The sequence below is a fragment of the Oryx dammah genome, unplaced genomic scaffold (assembly GCF_014754425.2).
Source record: "Oryx dammah isolate SB20612 unplaced genomic scaffold, SCBI_Odam_1.1 HiC_scaffold_5, whole genome shotgun sequence".
NCBI classification, from domain to species: Eukaryota; Metazoa; Chordata; class Mammalia; order Artiodactyla; family Bovidae; genus Oryx; species Oryx dammah.
This window is the reverse complement of record NW_024070189.1, coordinates 97,261,005-97,282,349: the sequence shown is the minus strand read 5'-3', so window position 1 is coordinate 97,282,349 and position 21,345 is coordinate 97,261,005. Positions and strand designations below refer to the sequence as shown.

The 21,345-nt window shown below is 50.1% G+C and overlaps 2 protein-coding genes and 1 long non-coding RNA gene across 3 annotated transcripts; 1 reads left to right on the top strand and 2 right to left on the bottom strand.

Annotated features, from left to right (window-relative positions):
• Positions 1-623: 623 nt before the first annotated feature.
• On the top strand, positions 624-11,680 carry LOC120864071. Its single transcript, XR_005721127.1, has 3 exons — positions 624-1,448; positions 3,298-3,346; positions 11,434-11,680. It is a non-coding gene; the product is annotated as an uncharacterized LOC120864071 (long non-coding RNA).
• CUNH19orf53 (chromosome unknown C19orf53 homolog) lies at positions 6,349-12,048 on the bottom strand. The gene is made up of 3 exons (XM_040240890.1): positions 11,676-12,048; positions 11,543-11,598; positions 6,349-7,123 (listed from the first exon to the last, which is right to left on the bottom strand). Exons 1-3 carry the CDS (start codon positions 11,770-11,772, stop codon positions 6,980-6,982), a joined length of 297 nt encoding a protein of 98 aa, XP_040096824.1. The 5' UTR covers positions 11,773-12,048; the 3' UTR covers positions 6,349-6,979.
• Positions 12,049-13,465: 1,417 nt separating this feature from the next.
• Positions 13,466-20,998, bottom strand: MRI1 (methylthioribose-1-phosphate isomerase 1). Its single transcript, XM_040240889.1, has 6 exons — positions 20,641-20,998; positions 20,319-20,557; positions 19,271-19,446; positions 17,792-17,968; positions 17,489-17,713; positions 13,466-13,702 (listed from the first exon to the last, which is right to left on the bottom strand). The coding sequence occupies exons 1-6, from the start codon at positions 20,899-20,901 to the stop codon at positions 13,575-13,577; spliced, it is 1,206 nt and encodes a 401-aa protein (XP_040096823.1). The 5' UTR covers positions 20,902-20,998; the 3' UTR covers positions 13,466-13,574.
• Between the last annotated feature and the right edge of the window lie 347 nt (positions 20,999-21,345).

The window sequence follows — 21,345 nt, the reverse complement described above, 5'->3', positions numbered from 1 at the left end:
CTTTTGCCGCACTTCTCTCCGTCATCATTACGTTTCTTTATCACTTCAGCAGTTGTTTAACTTTTGTCTCTCCCTGCTCCGTGGCGAGCTCCAAGAGGCAGTAGTTTGTCCAGCTGATACACTGCTTTAAGGCCAGCACCTGAACACCGCAGGACATACAGCAGTGGCTCAATCTATATATAACTTGTTGACTAAACCAACTCATGCCTGTTCCCATTCCACTGAAATGATGTACAGAGCAGGAAAAACTCAAGCTGGCTCTTAACTGGTCTAATTGTTGCCCCCTGCCCCTCCCTATATGAAACTCTGGCTTTTTCCTTCCAGGAATTTCCAGTTTCCCAGCTGTACGTTCTGGCCAGTCCCCAGCCCACCATTCAGCAAACTCTCTCTGACCTGCACTGTCCAATATGGTCATGACTGGCCACAAGTGGGCTTTTGAGTCCTTGAAATGGGGTCAGCCTGAGTTAGGCTGTGCTGTGGACTTCCCTGGTGGCTCAGACAGTAAAGAATCTGCCTACGATGCGGGAGACACAGGTTTGATTGTTGGGTCAAGAAGATGCCCTGGAAAAGAGAATGGCTACCCACTCCAGTATTCTTGCCTGGAGAATCCCATGGACAGAGGAGCCTGGTGGGCTACAGTCCATGGGGCTGCAAAGAGTTGGACACGACCGAGTGATTAAGCACATCAGTGTAAACACACTGGATTTCAGAGACTTAGTAAGAAAAAAGAAGGCAAAATAAGAACTTTTTTATATTGATTACATGTTGAAATGATGCTATCTTAGATAAGTTTGTGTTAAGTAAAATACATTATTAAAATTAACTCCACCGGTTTCATTGTGTATTCATTTTATTCTATGGGGTCTCAGGGCATGTCAAGTTACGTATGCAACTTGTGTGGTCATTTCTATGGGACAGCACTGCATTGTAATTTCTGTGGGTCTTGAGAAACCACAGCTGACCACAATGACAACGAAAGAAACAATAATAATAATACTGTACTGATTGTTTATGGTGTGCTGTAGCTGTTCAGACACATAATCAAGTTTAAGCTTTCTGACAGTGCTGCAAAATGGGGATGTCATCTCCATTTCTCAGATAGGGAAACTGAGGCTTAGAGGGGTGGAGTCTTTGCCTGCCTGGGAAGCCCTAGACTTATTAAAGCGTGTCTTTCTTGCAAGGATTTGAGGCAGAGAGAGATGTATGGGGAAGGGGTGATGGGTGAGGAGAGAAGCAGGCAGAACTTCAGTAAAACAAGTCTTTCAACTACTCCCCTGGCAAACAGGACCCATGGTCTGGCTATTCCAAGTGGCTGCCTTCAGCATCTAGTATGGCTGGTCCTTGTCCTGACAATGCTTCAGTGGGTGCCCCAAGATGCTGAACCACAGAAGACACTCCAGGCCAGTGGAACAGGATGTGTAGAGGAACAGAGAATGGGGCATCACAAGGTAGGGAGGTGTATTTTATTCTCTAACAAGAGATACTAATAGTGCCATCATCCCCATCTCATGGATGAGAAAACTGAGGCACAGACAGGTCAGGTGACTTAATCAAGATCCATAGCAGGAGAGGGCAGGGCTAGCATTCAAGCCCTACCTTGATGAGTGGGCTGGTCTTATCACATTGGATGGGGATCAAATGCACAGTTTGGGACACACCAGCATTCCATTCTGATCCCTGATGAGGGGAATGAGGCCCAGAAAGGGTAAGAAAGTTGTCCAAGGCCACATAGCAATCCCAGGAGAATGTGAGAAATCAGAAAGACACCTAGGAAATGTGTCACACCTCCAGGATGCAGTCTCCAAGCCTATTTCAAACCCAGCAACACTTTTAGAAAAGAAGTTTGGGGGGTTGGTTTCCAGCCACAGGCAAGTCCTCTCAGTGTAGACAGTGAGTTTGGGCTTCAGGGAATGGAAGCACATTTATCCTGCCCGCCCTGCTGTGAGCTCACTGTCTAGGCATCCACAACTCCAGACCCCAAACCCACATGTCCTTGAGACCCATGAGAAACGGGGAGACCCCACAGTCAGATGAGGGGGGCTGTGCCCCACAACTCTGTGACCACCCCATTCTAACTTTCCAAGGGTCCCTCCTTCTGCCAGCAGCACCCTCCCCATGGGGCCCCCCCCCCCCCCCCGCCCCCGCCCCACCCACTCAGGCACTCCGAGGCTCCTGAAGACTCAGGCAGGAAACCAACCAGGGCAGTTTTGCTTCCTGGTCTGGACACAGCCCCTCTGGCCTGCCCAGCTGGCAAGATCTGCTTCTTACATTTCTTTTCTTCCCTTTTGGAACACAAACTCATGGGCAGGGAGTCAGGGCCCTGCCAGGAGAAATGGGCATTCCAGGCAGAGGGGGAAGGTGGAGGCAAGAGAGGAAAAGGGTCATGCAGGAATAATTGTCTGAAAAAGCCACATTTAATGACTGCGGGGAGGGGTGGGGGCCGGGCAGAGGGGTGAGGGTGGGGGAAGCAGGGAAGTAAGACAGGACGAGTGGCTGGAACTGGGCTTCCCACCCCACCCAGGACACAAAGGCAGCTGTCACAGCCTTAAGGTTCAGCGAATTCTCCCCACGCAGGAAGAGGTGTTAGGGTCTCCATTTAACAGATGCGAAAACCAAGGCTCAGAGAGGGACTGAAGAGAACAAGAGGTATGGGGATTTGCCAAAGTTTGGAGCTCTCGGCTGCAACACTAAAGGGGGTTTGTGGGCACGACCCATGTGCTAGGGAGGAGAGGAGTCACTCGGGGCAGTGACAGGGTGGAGGGTGAGGGCAGCTGGGGGGAAATGAGGCTGTTTCAGGAGGCCGAGGGAATGGGGTGAAGAGGAAACAGGTGGGTCGACAGTCCAGATCCCATACCTGTCACACCTGCATGCCTTTCCTCACCCCTGGGGTCCCCCTCAAAGGGGCTGGGGTCAGAGGGACAAAGGGAGCCAGTTTACAAGAGTCCTCTGCCTGCCCTGCGTCATGGGCTTGGCCCAAGGTTGAAGGCGCCCCCTGGTGGCCGAGGGATGCGCCAGATGGCACCCAGAGCCCAGACAGTCTGAGCCCTCACCCTTTCGAGATTCCAGATAGAAAGGTTAAAAGATAATTTTCAAAAGCGGGTGTAATCATGGCTCTCACCGACAAATAAAGGACACGTATTAAGATTTTTTTTTTCTATTGAACTCCTATGGGAACCAGGCAGATGTTCCACGAGGTTCAAAAGAGTCCAGAAAAACAGGCACTCTTAAGGACAGATCAGACTTCAGACTATTCGAGTAAACAAATGTACGAATGGAGGCAAATTGGTTTTTCCACAGGGGAGGAGCTTGTCAATGGGACCTCGGCTGGATGAGCCAGAAGGAGCAGGTAAGAGTGGTTTTGAATTGCTATCAGTTCAGTTCAGTCGCTCAGTCGTCCGACTCTGCGACCCCATGAATTGCAGCACACCAGGCCTCCCTGTCCATCACTAACTCCTGGAGTTCACTCAGACTCGCGTCCATCGAGTCCGTGATGCCATCCAGCCATCTCATCCTCTGTCGTCCCCTTCTTCTCCTGCCCCCAATCCCTCCCAGCATCAAAGTCTTTTCCAATGAGTCAACTCTTCGCATGAAGTGGCCAGAGTACTGGAGCTTCAGCTTTAGCATCATTCTTTCCAAAGAAATTCCAGGGTTGATCTCCTTCAGAATTGCTATCAGTTGCTGACAATTCACAGAGCTGTGAAGTTCGAAGAGGCTGTTATGAGTCAGCTCACCTGGAAGGGAAGCACGTGTCATATGGAGATGGTGCTTGGAATGGACGCAAAATGTTCCTTGCAGAAAGATGAAACAATTCCTTCCTTCCTTCATTCAACAAACACTTGTTCGTGGAGCAACTGCTGCCCACTGTTCCAGGTGCTCAAGACATAACAAAGATGCAAAACAGAAGATGGAGGAGAGTGGCACAGTGAACACCTCCTGGAGCGGGGGACAGATGAGGTTCTCTGCGGGGACCCCTGGGAGCGGAGGAGCAACAGGGGCTGAAAAAGGCTCAGGGAGGAGGTTGGGCTCCGGAGGGGGTGGCCTGGGACTTCCTGTTCCCTGTTCTCCCGACTAGAATGTCAGTTCTCAGTTCTACCTAGCCCAGAGGTTGGTATGCAGTAGGCGCACAATAAATGCCCATCATGGACTTCGCTGGCAGTCCACTGGCTAAGAGTCCACTTGCCAATGCAGGAGACACAGATTTGATCCCAGATCAGGGAAGATCCCACAAGCTGCAGAGCAACTGAGCTAGTGCGCCGCAACTACTGAGCCCGTTTGCCCTAGAGCCTGTGAGGTCATCGCAATGAGAAGCCCACACACTGTAATAAACAGTAGGCCCCTGCTTGCTGCAACTAGAGAAAGCCTGAGCACAGTAATGAAGACTCAACGCAGCCATAAATAAATAATTTGAGAAAAAAATCCCCATTGTGCAAAGCAACTCCATTTCAAGGGCAGAAGTCACTTGCTACCTGCTTAGGGTAGAAAACTGCTGTGAGGTGGGCAGATGGCAGGAGATCCAGGCCCCCAGGTGGGGTTCAAAGAAGGGTGTGCCCTGGGGGTGTCACAGAGCCCAGCAGCAGCCCTGCCTTCTAGTTAAGGGTCTGTGAGGCATTCACCAGCTCCACCTCCCCAACAGAAATCCTGAGCCCTGGACTCCAGGTAACTCCAAACTGTGAAGTCTCTATCAGTAAATTAGGGCTCTGCTGCCACAATTCTTGTTTTTTTTTTTGAGATGTAAATTAGGACTTTTTTGGGGGGTGTGTATGTGAAATTTCCCTTCCTACCTTTCTTTCCAGTGGTTAAAACCCACAAGGAACATTTATCATTTAGAACAGTATAATTCAGTGGCATTTAGCACCTCCACAATGTTTGCAACCTCTATCAAGCTGCAAAATCTTATCACTGCCTTACCCCCAAAGATGAGGCCATACCCGTTAGCTGACACTCCCCATTTCCAGGCACCCCATAGTGAACCACAGTCTCTGTGGATTTGCCTCTTCTGCACATTTCACATATATGGAATCACATATTATATGGCCTTTTGTGTCTGTCTTCTTTCAGAATGTTTTTGAGGTTCACCCATGGTGTAGCCTGTATCGTTCTGTCTTATGGTGACTGACAGCTTAGTCACTTAGTCCTGTCTGACTCTGCAACCCCATGGACTGTAGCCTGCCAGGCTCCTCTGGCCACGGGGATTCTTCAGGCAAGAATACTGGACAGGGTTGCCATTTGCTCCTCCAGGGGATCTTCCTGACCCCAAGGATCAAACCCCAGTCTCCTGCATTACAGGTGGATTCTTTACCAATGAGCCACCAGAGGCCATTCTGTTTTATATGGTCAAAAAATAAATATTCCATTGTGTGGATGATCTACATTTTATTTACCCAGCCATCTGCTGGGCATTTGGTTGCTGCCACCTTTGGGTGACTGTGACCAGTGCTGCTGTTAATGTAGTGTGTGAGATGCTGTCCGAGTTCAGTCCCTTAATGTGTATGCCTGGAAGGGCCGGGTCACGTGGTGGCAACTCTGGGCTAAACTTAGTGAGGAGCCACCGGACTGCTTGCCACAGCGGTTGTCCCCTGCTTTTGTTACTTGGCTGAGCCACGTGACATCTTCCAGACCAGGGATTGCCCGTGGCCCCTGCACTGGGAGTGTGGGGTCTTAGCCACTGGACTGCTAGGGAAGTCCCTATTCCCTGCTTTTCAGAAAAATGTTGGGTGTTCAAAAATGTTGACCACTACTATGTGGGACAAAGGAAACCCATGTGGGGTGGATGAGACTGGCTGGGCCACCCGGGCGTTAGTCACTCACCTGGGAGGAGCAGCCACCACATGCCCACCTCCCTCCAAAGACAGCAGCTTAGCATCCCCGACTACAGCCTGCCCTGGTCTCTGCTCCCCAGGTCTCTGATCAAACCTGCCTTTCCAGTGTCTCGTGCCTTGCAGGCGGATTCTTTACCCACCGAGCCACTGGGCAAGCCACTAGGATATGGCACCAACACTCTTCAAGTGGGATTTTCTACCAGTTTCGTCAGAAGTGGCCACATTAATCTCAAAACCATAACTGGCTGGTCTTCAAGATGGCAGATTTAGAGGAGGGGGAGCCCAGGATGGAACAGGTCGGAAACGTGGGTCTGTGAAGGGAGGCAGTGGTTTGGCAGCCGAGGGTGCACTGCGATTCTGTCAGTGGCGGGTTCAAGTCCTTGCTCCGGGGCATGAATTTCGTGACCTGACCTGGGCATCATGAGGATTGAGATGAGACGTGTGGGAAGCACCTGAACAGTGTCTGGGCCACAAGCACTGCTACATACTCACTGTATGACTTTTTATAAAAAGATAAAGGTGGCACAGAGAAGTTTGAAAGCGCTTCTGGTTTAATCAGCATTTTGACTCTACAAGGTGGTGTCAGTGTCTGCCCCGAGGATGGGAAGGTGGCTCCCTAGGCTGTCTGGCCTGGCAGACGGGAAGACACAGGGATATCTGTGGAGGGCAAGCAGGCAAGTCACCCAAGGTAGGAAGAAAGACTCTCCCCCATCCCCCAGGCTGGAGGTGTGGAAGCTTGTCCACGCATCCCTGGGCATGCGGCTCATGTGTAAACTGGGGCTGGCCGGGGGTCCGGGCATCTGGCCTGAGGCCCCAGAATGGCCTGCTCACAGGAGCATGTGACCATGGGAGGAATGACAAAGTCAGGTGTCTTGCTCCAAGTTATCCAGACAGGATGTGGGAGGGGGTAGTGGGGACACAGGAAGCTGGTGAAGACATCCCCCTGGCCTTGGCCTGTGCTGACATCTTGGCACCTGGGAAGCCAGCCAGTCAGTGTGCTTTTGACCTGCTACTCACTGGCTCATGGGCCAGGCCCCAGTCAAGTTTGAGGTGCAATTCAAGTCTTTGGAGAGCACAGTTCCTCCTTCCCATGGGGTTACCTGCACAGGTCTGAGCACAGAGGAGGGGGCTGCAGTGGTGGTCACTGCTGGGGCGCATCCTTAGGCAGGCATCTTGGTGGAGCAAGAAGAGGCCTCCTTCTTCTTGGTGCTGGCCTTCAAAAGCGCCAGCTTTTTGGGCAGGCTGGTGCTGGCTTTCATCACCACGTCATGCTCAATCTTCTTCCGGATCCCAACCTCCAGGTTCTGGGGGGAGCAAGCATGGAGCAATCAGACTGGGACCTGAGGTGGGAGGGACGGCCTGGCCTGCAGCCTTTTGTTCTGTGAGCTCACCAGGGGCTAGATCAGCAACCCTCTCCCTGAAAAAGCACCCAAGAGTCTGGTGGCTGGCACTTAAGTCCTACTTCTGCCCCACCCTCTGAGAACACTGTACACACACAAAACACCCCTTCTCATCTCTGGACCTCAGCTTCTAAACTTCTGCTCATCCCCATTTTATAGATGGAGAAACAGAGGCACCTGCAGGGAGGAGGCACTTGGCCAGGGCTCCCGAACTATGTGAGCGATGGGAAACTGGAACCCAGCCCGCCCAGACTCTCTGGCTTAAAACTCCAGCCCCTTCTTGTCCCGTCATCTTTGCTCGGCAAATGGTGAACTGGGGCTCTGAGAGATATGGGGTGGAACAAATAAAGGCATAGCAATCCGAGCCCAAGTGTTTGGGTCCAAAACTGACAGTTTAATCCTATTACCTAAACTGCTCCCTTGCTCTATGAGTTTCAATGACCATGATGACCACGGGTGTCACCACACACCTGGGCACAGGGAACACAATAGCAAAGACACAGAAAAACTTCTGCCTTCACAGAGCTGACATTGAGAGAGCGAGCGAGAGCGCGCACGCATATGTGTGTGTGTAACCTTCAATGACACTCTGGTAAACTGTTGAATGATGGCGGATAATAAGTGCTATTGTGGAGAAAAGAGAAAGGATAATGAGCAAGAGTTGCAGTGGTGAGGTTACCATCAGGGATGGCTGCTCAGAAGCAACGGGGGCTGCCAGCCTAGACCTGGAGGAAGGAAGCAGTGAGGATTTCTGGGAAAGAATCCAGGTGGAGCAAACAACTAGTGCCAACATTCCCAGGTGGGTCAAGGGGCAGTTAAGGGGCCAGTTATGCTAGAGGGAGTGAGTCAGGAGGAAAGGAGAGAGGGAGGGGATGAGGGCAGGGAAAAGACAGGGGTAGAAAGTGCCAGGTCCTATGCGGAGAACTTAGGCTCTTCCTGAGCGAGGTGGGAGTCATGCAGGGTTCTGAGCAGAGGTGCCCTGATTCAGGAGCTCTCGGATGCTCAATGGCGCCCCGTGGCTGTTACTGGAGGGGCAGGGGAAGGAGATCTGGCAGGATGTGACTGCTCTAGTCCAGGTGTTTTTAGATGACGGGATGGGGCCAGGTCGGGGGGGGGGGGGTCAAGGAGGTGAAACGTGAGTGCATTCTAGATTAATCCTGAAGGCAGGGACTTCCCTGCTGGTCCAGTGGCTAAGACTCTGCGCTCCCAATGCAGGGGGCTCAGGTTTGATCCCTAGTCAGGGAACTAGATCCCACATGCCACAACTAACAGTTCGTCTGCCGCAACTGAGACCCAGCACAGCCCAGTTAAAAAAAAAGGCAAAAAGGATGAGGTCCAACCTGGATGAGAGAAAGGGGGAATCCTGAATATCTAGAAGGAGAGACTGGTAGGATCATGCTGGGGTGATGGAGCAGAGTGGGAGTGCCTGGTTTTGGACATACTGAGCTTGAGCTGCCCAAGAGACACTTCCCTCTTCCAACTGCCAGGTGGAGGTAAGCAGGGTACCCAAGTCTAAGAAAACCGAGGCTCTCATATCCTGGCGTTAAGACTCTGCGCTTCCACTGCAGAGGGCAATGGTTCAATCCCTGGTTGGGGCACTTAGATCCTGCAAGCTGCATGCTGCAGCAAAAACCAAAAGACAAAAAACTGAGGCTCTGAATAATATGCTCAAGATTGTAGGGCGAAGGACTGAAGAGTTGATGCTTTTGAACTGCGGTGTTGGAAAAGACTCTTGAGAGTCCCTTGGACTGCAAGGAGATCAAACCTGTCAATCCTAAAGGAAATCAACCCTGAATATTCATTGGAAGGACTGACACTGAAGTTGAAGCTCCAATACTTTGGCCACCTGATATGAAGAACTGACTCACTGGAAAAGACCCGGATGCTGGGAAAGACTGAAGGCAGGAGAAGAAGCGACAGGTGAAGAGATGGTTGGATGGCATCACCTACTCAACGGACATGAGTTTGAACAACTCTGGGAGACAGTGAAGGATAGGAAAGCCTGGCATGCTGCAGTCCACAGGGTCACAAAGAGTCTGACACGACTTAGCGACTGAACAACTACAAAGTGCGAATTACTGTGCAGAGTACAACTCGAATTCAGATCTGACTCCACCAGATCTCTCTGAAACTTCTCTGCAATCTTAACAAGTCTTTCTGCAACTTCTTTATAAATTTAACCCTGTTCACCTACAAGCACTCCTATGGCCCTGAATCCTTACAATTCTAGGAGAGAAGTGCTATTACTAGGACCATTTCAGTTAAGATCTTCGGGGTGTAGATACACTAGCTGTCAACGGAACTGCGTTTTGCATCCAGGACATCCTTCTTGCAAGGCTGGGGTTTTTAACTCCTTTCCCAGGCTGCCTGTGTTTTTGATGTCTATTAATGAGGACAACAGAATGAGAAAGACTAGAGATCTCATGAAAATTAGAGATACCAAGGGAATATTTCATGCAAAGATGGGCTCGATAAAGGACAGAAATGGTATGGACCTAACAGAAGCAGAGATATTAAAAAGAGGTGGCAAGAATACACAGAAGAACTGTACAAAAAAGATCTTAATGACCCAGATAATCACGATGGTATGATCACTCACCTAGAGCCAGACATCCTGGAATGTGAAGTCAAGTGGGCCTTAGAAAGCATCACTACAAACAAAGCTAGTGGAGGTGATGGAATTCCAGATGAACTGTTTCAATCCTGAAAGATGATGCTGTGAAAGTGCTGCACTCAATATGCCAGCAAACTGGAAAACTCAGCAGTGGCCACAGGACTGGAAAAGGTCAGTTTTCATTCCAATCCCAAAGAAAGGCAATGCCAAAGAATGCTCAAACTACCGCACAATTGCACTCATCTCACATGCTAGTAAAGTAACGCTCAAAATTCTCTAAGCCGGGCTTCAGCAGTATGTGAACCGTGAACTTCCAGATGTTCAAGCTGGTTTTAGAAAAGGCAGAGGAACCAGAGATCAAATTGCCAACATCTGCTGGATCATGGAAAAAGCAAAAGAGTTCCAGAAAAACATCTATTTCTGCTTTATTGACTATGCCAAAGCCTTTGACTGGGTGGATCACAATAAACTGTGGAAAATTCTGAAAGAGATGGGAATATTAGACCATCTGACCTGCCTCTTGAGAAACCTATATGCAAGTCAGGAAGCAACAGTTAGAACTGGACATGGAACAACAGACTGGTTCCAAATAGGAAAAGGAGTATGTCAAGGCTGTATATTGTCACCCTGCTTATTTAACTTATATGCAGAGTACATCATGAGAAACGCTGGGCTGGAAGAAGCATAAGCTAGAATCAAGATGGCCGGGAGAAACATCAGTAACCTCAGATATGCAGCTGACACCACCCTTATGGCAGAAAGTGAAGAGGAACTAAAAAGCCTCTTGATGAAAGTGAAAGAGGCGAGCGAAAAAGTTGGCCTAAAGCTCAACATTCAGAAAACGAAGATCATGGCATCTGGTCCCATTACTTCATGGGAAATAGATGGGGAAAACAGTGGAAACAGTGTCAGACTTTATCAGACTTTATTTTGGGGGGCTCCAAAATCACTGCAGATGGTGACTGCAGTCATGAAATTAAAAGACGCTTGCTTACTCCTTGGAAGAAAAGTTATGACCAACCTAGACAGCATATTGAAAAGCAGAGGTATTACTTTGCTAACAAAGGTCCGTCTAGTCAAGGCTATGGTTTTTCCAGTGGTCATGTATGGATGTGAGAGTTGGACTGTGAAGAAAGCTGAGCACCGAAGAATTGAGCTTTTGAACTGTGGTGTTGGAGAAGACTCTTGAGAGTCCCTTGGACTGCAAGGAGATCCAACCAGTCCATCCTAAAGGAGGTCAGTCCTGGGTGTTCATTGGAAGGACTGATGTTGAAGCTGAAACTCCAATACTTTGGCCACCTCATGCGAAGAGTTGACTCACTGAAAAATACCCTGATGCTGGGAGGGATTGGGGGCAGGAGAAGGGGACGACAGAGGATGAGATGGCTGGATGGCATCACCGACTCGAGGGACACGAGTTTGAGTGAACTCCGGGAGTTGGTGATGGACAGGGAGGCCTGGTGTGCTGTGATTCATGGGGTCGCCAAGAGTCAGACACGACTAAGCGACTGAACTGAACTGAACTGACTGATTAACGAAGACAATTTAGCGAAAGCAGCTAACATGTAAACACTTTTCTGCGCGCCAATCCCTGCTTTAGGAGACCCGTTGGTTGCTAGATAATGTTTCCGTACCCACCGCACAAAGGAGGGAACTGAGGCTCACAGCACTGGGACTTCATCCCCGACCCGCTGCTCGTCCGCACTCACCTTCTTGAGCTGCTGCTGCTGCACGATGCGCGCCTTCTTGGGTGCGATAACGCGACCTGGGGAGAAACGCGCTCTCGTGAGGCTGGAGAATATCGGGCCCACCTCACCCCCGAGTCCCCCGTCCGCTTCTCACCGCCCTTCCTCGGGCCCCGGTTCCGCGCCGAGGCCGCCGCCGCCGCCTTCATCTTCGCCGGCTTCTGCGCCTGAAACTTCCGCTGCCCCTGCGCCATGATCAGGCACGCACCGGAAGAGGGGGAAGTCGCAGAAGGAAGGCGCAGGGCACGATGGGATACAGTGGGGCTGAACTGCGCAATGACTCACGGGATACAACGTGGCAAAGTTAAAGGGACGAGCTACTCACATGGTAGTTGATCATAGCCAGCGTTTGGCGAAAATTTCGAAGTAAGGGTTATAATGATAGCCTAACATTTATTGGTCATTTGTTTTGTAAAACTTACACTATCTTATGTTTTTTGTTAGTAAAATTCAGTTTACCTAAAAAAAAAAAAAATTAATGGTGCCCCACACTTCAGTGGGCTTCCCTGATGTCTCAGAGGGTAAAGAATCCACCTACAATGTGGGAGACCTGGGTTCGATCCCTGGGTTGGGAAGATCCCCTGGAGAAGGGAATAGCAACCCACTCCAGTATTCTTCTCTGGAGAATCCTATGGACAGAGGAGCCTGGTGGGCTACAGACCATGGGATGACAAAGAGTCAGACGACTGAGCGACTAGGCACACCAAACGTCAGTAACCAAGATAAAAATATTTTCAACATTCAAAAAGAAGATTTTAATATTAAAAAAATCATATTGTCCACTACAGCCTGTGGACTGGCTGTCTGATGCTGTAAATAAATGTTATTGGTATGAGCACTGGTTATCAAAACTTAGAGAAAAGTCAGGGTAGGCAAGGTCAGCGTTTCATTCTATTGAATAGCTCGATATTTTGTTCATCATGGAGGTCTTTTTTTTTTTGCATTAATTTTCTTTCTTTTCTATTCTTTTTTTTGGCCGGGGGGGGGGGCCGGCGGGGGGAAGCACACTATGAGGCACATGGGATCTTAGTTCCCTGACCAGGGATAGAACCTGTGCCTTCTGTATTGGAAGGGCAGAATCCTAACCACCGAGCCACGAGTGGGAAGTCCCAATTTTTTGGGGGGGGTTGTGCCACTGGCATGCTGGATCTTAGTTCCCCCGCTGTGCCCACTGCAGCAGAAGTGCAGCGTTCTAACCACTGGACCACCAGGAAACTCCCTGCATTAATTTTGATTAAAAAAAAATACATGAAGCTGTTATTTATCTTGATTGAAAGTGAAAGTCACTCAGTTGTGTCTGACTCTTTGTGACCCCATGGATTATACAGTCCATGGAATTCTCTAGGCCAGAATACAGGAATGGGTAGCCTTTCCCTTCTCCTGGGTATCTTCCCAACCCAGGTCTCCTGCATTTGGGGCAGATTCTTTACCAGCTGAGCCACAAGGGAAGCCCAAGAAAACTGGAGTGGGTAGCCTATCCCTTCTCCAGGGGCTCTCCTGACCCAAGAATCGAACTGGGGTCTCCTGCATTGCAGGTGGATTCTTTCCCAACTGAGCTACCCGGGAAGCCCATTTATCTTGATTACTGAGCTTCTTATGGCATCCTTTAAAATGGAGGTGTCACCTTCATTTCAGCCCTGAGAGCAATTTAAGAGGGAGGTACCAGTATTATCTGCATTTTATAAATGAGGAAAAGAAAGTATGGGAGAGATGAAGTGATGTGGCCAAGATCACACTGCAGAAAAAGAGGTGGAGCTGGGACATGAACTCAGGCAGCTGGGCTCCAGATGTTGGCCTCTCAAGAGCCACACACAGGCTCTTCCCGTACCCTCCCTGATGTCCCTGCTCTGGGAAGTACTGTGGTTATGGGAAGAAGGTCAGCGGTTGTGCAGAACATTTAATAAGTTTATTATAAAAATAATGGGGATATGGAAGGCATATGGAAACTATGGAGAGCTAGGCTGGTTATTTCTGGGGTCCATCTAGGGTGTTCCACTCAGGAGATGGTGGCACTAAGGGCTGCCTGGAGCTCCTCGGGGGCAAAGACGCCCAGCTCTGTGATGATGCCGCCAGTGATGAGGTCATGGGGGGTGACATCAAAGGCAGGATTCCAAACTCCAATTCCTGCAGGGAAGAGGAGAAGCAAGAAGGCAGGTATTTGGTCAATGGATGTACTTAAGCTATTGTCACATGTCTCCCTCATGGTGGTTCTAGGCGTTGGGGAATCCTTGAGATTCTGGGGATCCCTACCCCCCCAAATACACAAATGCATGGGTTTTGATACCCAGTTATAAGTTTAGACACCCTGACATTCCCAGATTGTTGCTAAGAAGGCTTCAGAGTCTTATACACATCTACCCCACTTGTGCCTGCTCCAAGAATCTCTTTAGGAACTTCCAAGAGTCCACCCCAGGGCCTCTGCACGGACTGTGCTCTCTGCCTGGATGCTTTCCCTCAGATATGCATATGATTTAATGTTTCATTTCCTTTCAGGTCTTTGCTCAAATGTCACCTTCTCAGTGAGAACTTCACTAATCACCCTGTTTAACCCACTCTCTGAAGAGACACTTCCCGTATCCTTCTGTGCCTTGTTTATTTATCCCCTTCTGAAAACATACATTGGAATTTTACTGTTTGTATCATCTGTCATTTGTCTTCCCACTGGACTGTCAGCCCCACGAGAGTAGGGGCTTGTATGTCTTTTTTTTTTTTTTCTCGGTTGTGCCAAGAGGCATGAGGGATTTCAGTTCCCAGACCAGGGATCAAACCCAAGCCCTCTGCTATTGAAGCATCGTGTCTTAGCCACTGGACTACCAGGGAAGTCCCACTTTTAGGCCTTTCTTCACTCCTGTATCCCTGGCCCCTAGCATGGCAGCTGGCACTGATCAGGCACTCAAAATACCTGGTGAATGAATAACAACGTCTTACACAAGAGGCTGCAAACTGTTTTCTCGGTCTCAATTATTTTTTTAAGACCACCAAATTATCAGTCAGCTTTCAAAAAATCCCCTGGAGAAGGGAATGGCTACCCACTCCAGTATTCTTGCCTGGAAACTCATGGCCAGAGGAACCTGGTGGGCTACAGTTCATGACGTCACAGAGTTGGATACGCCTGAGCAACTAACACTTTCAGTTTTCAAAATGTGGGAGATTTTATCCATATAACATATGTTAAGGCTTCTCTTGGTGAGGCTTCTCTTACCCTGGGGCCTACATTCCTGTGACCCTTGGCCATAGCAGAGTACTGGGGTTGCTGGATTGCACCTGGTCCGTGTTACCCAGCTTTCTTGGAGGGAAAAGCAGGCTGGGTTGTCAATTCCGCTTTCCATGGTCTTGTGGATTTTGACCAGCGCTAAATAATTAAGCCCCTAGGAAGTCAGGGGCATCAAAAAACACTGAGAAAATTTTTTTCAGAATTAATGTATCTATTTTTATTTATTTATTTATTTATTTTTCATAGTCTTTTCCATTATGGTTTATCAGAGGGTGTCAAATATAGTTCCCTGTGCTATACAGTAGGACCTTGTTGTTAACCCGTTGTATATATAATAGTTTGCTAATGTGTCCTATTTTTAGAAAGCTATAAGGAATCACAGCAGAAAAGAACAGAATATTAGGACTTCCCTCAGCTTAGCTGTACAGTATTGTTTTACACTCATTCCATATTTGGAGTAAGGGATGCTGGTCTCATTGTCTTTTCGGTGCTTAGGAGTTTTAACTGGTCTTTTTTTTTTTTTAATTCTTTTTCCATTTAGGTTGTTATATAATATTGAGCAGAGTTCCCTGTGTTATACAGTAGGTCCTTGTTGGTTATCCATTTTAAATATAGCAGTGTACATGAATCTTTGAACTGAAACGTGAGTTAAACTGAATAACCTGATATCCATCCATCATGTGTCCAATAATGTCTGACTCTTTGCAACCCCACGGACTGTAGTCCACTCAGCTCCTCTGTCCTTGGAATTTTCTAGGCAAGAAGACAGAAGTGGGTTGCCATCTCGTCCAGGGGATCTTCCCGACCTAGGGAATTGAATTCGCATCTCCTGCATTGCAGGTGAGTTCTTTACCTCCAAGCCATTGGGAATGGATATAGATATAAAAATAAATGAATATACCAGTGTGTACATGTCAATCCCAAACTCCCTAACTAACTGGTCCTTTTTATAAAAGTTTTCAATCATTACCTGTTTCTATTTAATGAGCACTAACTAAGGGAAAATTCTTCAAGAGATGGGAATACCAGACCACCTGACCTGCCTCTTGAGAAACCTATATGCAGGTCAGGAAGCAATAGTTAGAACTGGACATGGAACAACAGACTGGTTCCAAATAGGAAAAGGGCTATGTCAAGGCTGTATATTGTCACCCTGCTTACTTAACTTATATGCAGAGTACATCATGAGAAACGCTGGGCTGGAAGAAGCACAAGCTAGAATCAAGATTGCCGGGAGAAATATCAATAACCTCAGATATGCAGATGACACCACCCTTATGGCAGAAAGTGAAGAGGAACTAAAAAGCCTCTTGATGAAAGTGAAAGAGGAGAGCGAAGAAGTTGGCTTAAAGCTCAACATTTAGAAAATGAAGATCATGGCATCTGGTCCCATCACTTCATGGGAAATAGATGGAGAAACAGTGGAAACAGTGTCAGACTTTATTTTCTGGGGCTCCAAAATCACTGCAGATGGTGATTGCAGCCATGAAATTAAAAGAAGCTTACTCCTTGGAAGGAAAGTTATGACCAACCTAGATAGCATATTCAAAAGCAGAGATTTTACTTTGCCAACAAAGGTCCATCTAGTCAAGGCTATGGTTTTTCCAGTGGTCATGTATGGATATGAGTTGGACTGTGAAGAAAGCTGAGCGCTGAAGAATTGATGCTTTTGAACTGTGGTGTTGAAGACTCTTGAGAGTCCCTTGGACTGCAAAGACATCCAACCAGTCCATTCTAAAGGAGATCAGTCCTGGGCGTTCATTGGAAGGGCTGATGCTAAAGCTGAAACTCCAATACTTTGGCTACCTCATGCGAAGAGTTGACTCATTGGAAAAGACTCCGATGCTGGGAGGGATTGGGGGCAGGAGGAGAAGGGGATGACAGAGGATGAGATGGCTGGATAGCATCACCGACTCGATGGACGTGAGTCTGAGTGAACTCCGGGAGTTGGTGATGGACAGGGAGGCCTGGCGTGCTGCGATTCATGGGGTCGCAAAGAGTCAGACACGACTGAGCGACTGAACTGAACTGAACTAAGGGCCAGGCACTGTTCTCGATGTCACCTGGGTTAACTTGTTGAATGTCCTGGGTGTATGAGGTAGGTCATAACAATAGCTCATAGGGCCCTTATGGATGAATTTTAGGCACCTGGCTACAGTCAGGAAGTGTGGGGAAGCTGAGAAATATCTGTCTCTTCAGAAGCACTTGACCAAGTGGTATTCTTACTTCTTATCCAAGTGAGAAAACAGAGGTGGATAAGAACAAGACAATTCCCTCAAAGTCTCCTGACTCATTACTGTACCTTCTGACCATGGAAGGGGGCTTCTCAGGTGGCACAGTGGTAAACACTATGACTGCCAATGTAGGAGACGTGGGTTTGATCCCTGGGTTGGAAAGATCCCTTGGAGAAGGGAATGGCTACCCACTCCAGTATTCTTGCCTGGAGAATTCCACAGACAGATGAGCCTGGCAGGCTACAGTCCATGGGGTCACAAAGAGTCAGATACTACTGAGCACACACCAGTGAATCTGACCTCCAAGACATGTTTGCTTTAATAACATGGCTTGAAGGAACTGCCTCTGTCTTAGAAGGCTGATGATAACCGAGATGCCACCTGCCGCATGAGAAGAGTCAGGGTGCCTACACAGAGGTTCCCAGGCACTGTGGTGTACCCCTCTCTGAGTGGAAGGCTTACCTGGTGCCGCTATCCTGACCCCATTGATGTCAGTAAGCTCCTGGCCAGGACGCTCCTCAATGACGATCTCCTGGCCTGTCTCTAGGCGGAGGTCACACGAGGAGCTGGGGGCAGCCACATAGAAGGGGACGCCATGGTACTTGGCCACGATGGCTAGCTGGTAGGTGCCCACTTTGTTGGCTGTGTCGCCATTGGCAACCACACGGTCGGCTCCCACGACAACAGCTGGGGAATGAGATGCTGGGAGTCAGGACCCGGCCCTGGATGCTGGAGCCCTGCCCACCAGCGCCCCTGCCTGCTGACCTGACACGCCCCGGTGGGCCATGGCGGCTGCCGCCATGCTGTCGGTGATGAGGGTTGCAGGGATCTGCTCGTAGACCAGCTCGAAGGCCGTCAGCCGGGCTCCCTGGTTGTAGGGCCGGGTCTCCGTGCAGAAGGCGTGCTCGAGACGGCCCAGGTTATGCAGTGAGCGGATCACACCTGTGGGGCCCAGCCCACCAGAAGAGGTGAAGACAAGACAGAAAGGGATAGAGGGGCATGGTGACCCTTTGGCTAGCAGCATGGTACTCCAAACCATGCAGTCTGCCCCCAGGCCCTTGCAGTGGCTGTTCCCTTCTGCCTGGTACATGTGTGCTTAGAGAAAGCCTTCTCTGTGAGGCCTTCCAGGATTACTCCATGTTACATAGCAACCCCTACACTGCCATCCCCTGCTCTTTCTCTTTAGTATGTACCACCTTGAAATGAATCATAGGTATCTGTTGACTTGCCTTTGTCTATTCCTTCTATTTTCTCCACTGCTGGGTCCCTAACTGCTAGAATGGTGCTTGGCAAATAGTAGGTCCTTAATAAATGTCTGTCAAATCAATGAAGGAATGCACACATGAGTGAATGACGGCACACACCGTAGGTGCTTAATAAATGTTGAGTGGTTGAAGGGATGGATGCATGGATGAATAATGAGGAACACAGTAGATAAGCATTTATTAAGCGTATTATTATTTTTTAAATATTTTATTTGGTTGCGTCAGGTCTTAGTTGAGGCATGTGGAATCTTTAGTGGTAGCATCCGAACTCTTAGTTGTGGCATGTGGGATCTAGCTCCCTGAACAAGGATGGAACCTGGGCCCCCTGCATCGGAAGCATCAAGTCTTAGCCACTGAACCACCAGGGAAATCCCTAAGCATTTGCTGAGTAACGAATGAATGCATTGCCTTAGTATCCAGGCACAAAGGTGGGACGGAGGCAGGCAGGGAAACATCCAGGAGAATTAAGAATCAGGTGGACTCTGTTGCCTTGTCAGGACCTAGTCCCCCAAGTCCTGGCCACAGCTACTCAAATCTTTCTTTAGGGGGCTACGCCCTTCCTCTCAGTCCTCTTAGAGCCCAGATTCCACCCACTTTCTAGGCACATGGCTCAGGCGAGGCCTATCGAGTGATTGATCCTAGATGGGTAGGTGACTCCATCATGGCCTCCAAGATACAAGGAGACTTTTTGGACACTGTCGAAATAGAGATTCTTGGTTCTTTTCCTCAAGATCTGAATCCTGGCCAAGCAGTCGAGGATGATGCCACTCTGGAGGAGGGCAGACCTTAGGGATGGGCATAGAAAGATCCTGATGCTACTAAGTCCCCAGATCCAGCCATACCTGAAGCCAACCCCTTGAGTGTGTTTCTGTGCAACAACTAATAAATTCACCTTTCTGGGGGATGCATTAAGTGGTTTGGGTTTCTTTCTCTTTCATCCATAAAGGGCCCTCCCCCATTCCTGTGGATGCCCACTCACCTAGGGCTGTGCCATAGCCAGCAGTGGCCAGCGCACCAGTGTTGCAGTGGGTCAGCACGGTCACCTTGCCACCCTGGGGTGCTGCCCGCTTTAGGAGGTGGTGGGCTCCCAGGTCCCCGATGCTCCGATTGTCCCGGAGGTCTTTTTCCAGCATGTCCTCAGCCCAGCAGATCACTCTGAGGCCAACAAGGGGCTCTGAGCACCAGCCACCAAGCTTCAGCGCCCACCCCAGCCCCTCTTCACTGCCCCACTCTGCTCTACTAGCGTTCTCTTGCTGAAAGCCTCTCTCAGCGTGAGGCTGGTCCCTTCTTCTACAACCACCTAACTGTAACTCCATTCGCTCTTGCAAAACATTGTACCAGGCATCTCCTGTGTGTCAGGCACTGGAGAATAAGACAAAAAACTCCTCTGCTAGGGAGTTGACACTGGGGTTGGGTAGGCAAATGATTAGCAGACAATAAAGGGAGGGAAAAGGCAGCAGTCAGGAGACAGGGTAGGGGATGAATTGTATTATATGAGGGATGGGGAAGGCAGAAACCTGAAACCTGAGGGAGAGGAGATTTAGGTGGATATCTGGGTCCCACAGAGTTGGACACGACTGAAGCGACTTAGCAGCAGCAGCTGGCTTGCAAACACTGAGTGTGCAAAGGCCTTGAGGCAGGAGCAAGTCTGGTGGGGTTAGTGGAGAATACCTGTGTAGCAGATGTGGAGGGAAAGAGTGGGAAGACAGCAGGGAGAGGACCAGGGCTGGAAACAAAATTTCTCAAAAGCAAAAACCAGGTCAACCAAGTGGCACTGAAAAGGGCCTCTAAGGGCAGATAGGGCTGGGGACGTTTAGAGAAGACACAGTCAGGGGATTAAGTTCAAGGACCTTGGGGCCAGGCGGCCCGGTGTCGAGTCCCAGGCCTGCCTGTGTGGCCCTGGATTAAGAGCACCCTGCCTCAGTTTCCCCAACTGTAGAACTGGCAGCTGTGACCACCACCACCACCACCAGTGCATGGATGAGTAGCCTCAGGTTAGAACAGTGCCGGGCACATGGCTCCTCTACCTCTCTCGGACCGCCTCCTCCGTTGCGCCCTCCCGCTCCGCCTCCTGGGCCGCGAGGGCGGCCAGGTCCCGCGCGGCGCGGGCCATGTTGACGGCGGTGGGCCGGGCGGTGACAAGGAAGCTCAGCGCGTCCCGGACAAAGGCCACGAGTGCGGCAAGGCCAGGTCCCCCGGCGCCCGCCTGCAGCTCCACGGCGAGGCTGAGGCAGCCCACGAGGGCAATGGCTGGGGCGCCGCGCACCTGGAGGGGGAATTGGGGGCGTCAGGGACAGCAGTCAGGTGAACCACTCCCACTCCAACCTGAGCTCCGCCACGCGACTCCACCTTCATAGCACGGATGGCTTCCCAGGCCTGGCGCACCGAGCCCACCGCTTCATAGCGGCTCTGCTGGGGCAGCAGCAGCTGGTCGAGGATCTGTAGTGAGCCCCGTGAGTAGCGGATCGCCTCCAAAGTCATGCTGTCACAGTCACGCTCACCACTTTTCTCCGGGTTCCGGGGGCCGAGCCGGAATACGCGGAGGGGGCGGGGCCTCCCCGAAAGAGGCGCATGCGCACAGTAACCCCGCAGGTTCCAGGAAGTCACCATCCGTAAGTCGGATCCTGCCCCACCTTCCCAGCCGAGCCCAGTTAGCAGCCCCCTCTCAGACGGTAAAGCGTCTGTCTACAATGTGGGGGACCTGGGTTCGATCCCTGGGTCGGGAAGTTCCCTGGAGAAGGAAATGGCAACTCACTCCAGTACTCTTGCCTAGAAAATCCCATGGACGGAGGAGCCTGGTGTCCATGGGGTCACAAAGAGTCAGACACGACTGAGCAACTTCTTTCACTTTCCACTGTTAGTGCCCCCGTCACTATTTTGGGAGCAACGACCTCAAGCCATAGAGCACGACCCCCAAGTTCCTGGTAGGCACCCTCAGGAGCGCTTACTGCCTGTGGTCTTATGTAGAGCAAGGCCCCAGTTGGGGTCCCAAGATCGAACAGACCCTTCCTGCTGCCCTGAGACCGTCCCTTCCCCGCGGGGAGGAAAGTCCAG

Coding starts and splice junctions, on each gene's coding strand:
- CUNH19orf53 (XM_040240890.1), bottom strand. CDS start 11,772: ATGGCGCAGGGGCAGCGGAAGTTTCAGGCGCAGAAGCCGGCGAAGATG. Junction 11,599..11,675: donor CCGGGGCCCGAGGAAGGGCG/GTGAGAAGCGGA, acceptor GTTTCTCCCCAG/GTCGCGTTATCGCACCCAAG. Junction 7,124..11,542: donor AGCAGCAGCAGCTCAAGAAG/GTGAGTGCGGAC, acceptor TGCTCCCCCCAG/AACCTGGAGGTTGGGATCCG.
- MRI1 (XM_040240889.1), bottom strand. CDS start 20,901: ATGGTGACTTCCTGGAACCTGCGGGGTTACTGTGCGCATGCGCCTCTT. Junction 17,714..17,791: donor GGCCCACCGGGGCGTGTCAG/GTCAGCAGGCAG, acceptor CTCATTCCCCAG/CTGTTGTCGTGGGAGCCGAC. Junction 13,703..17,488: donor GGTCAGGATAGCGGCACCAG/GTAAGCCTTCCA, acceptor TCTTCCCTGCAG/GAATTGGAGTTTGGAATCCT.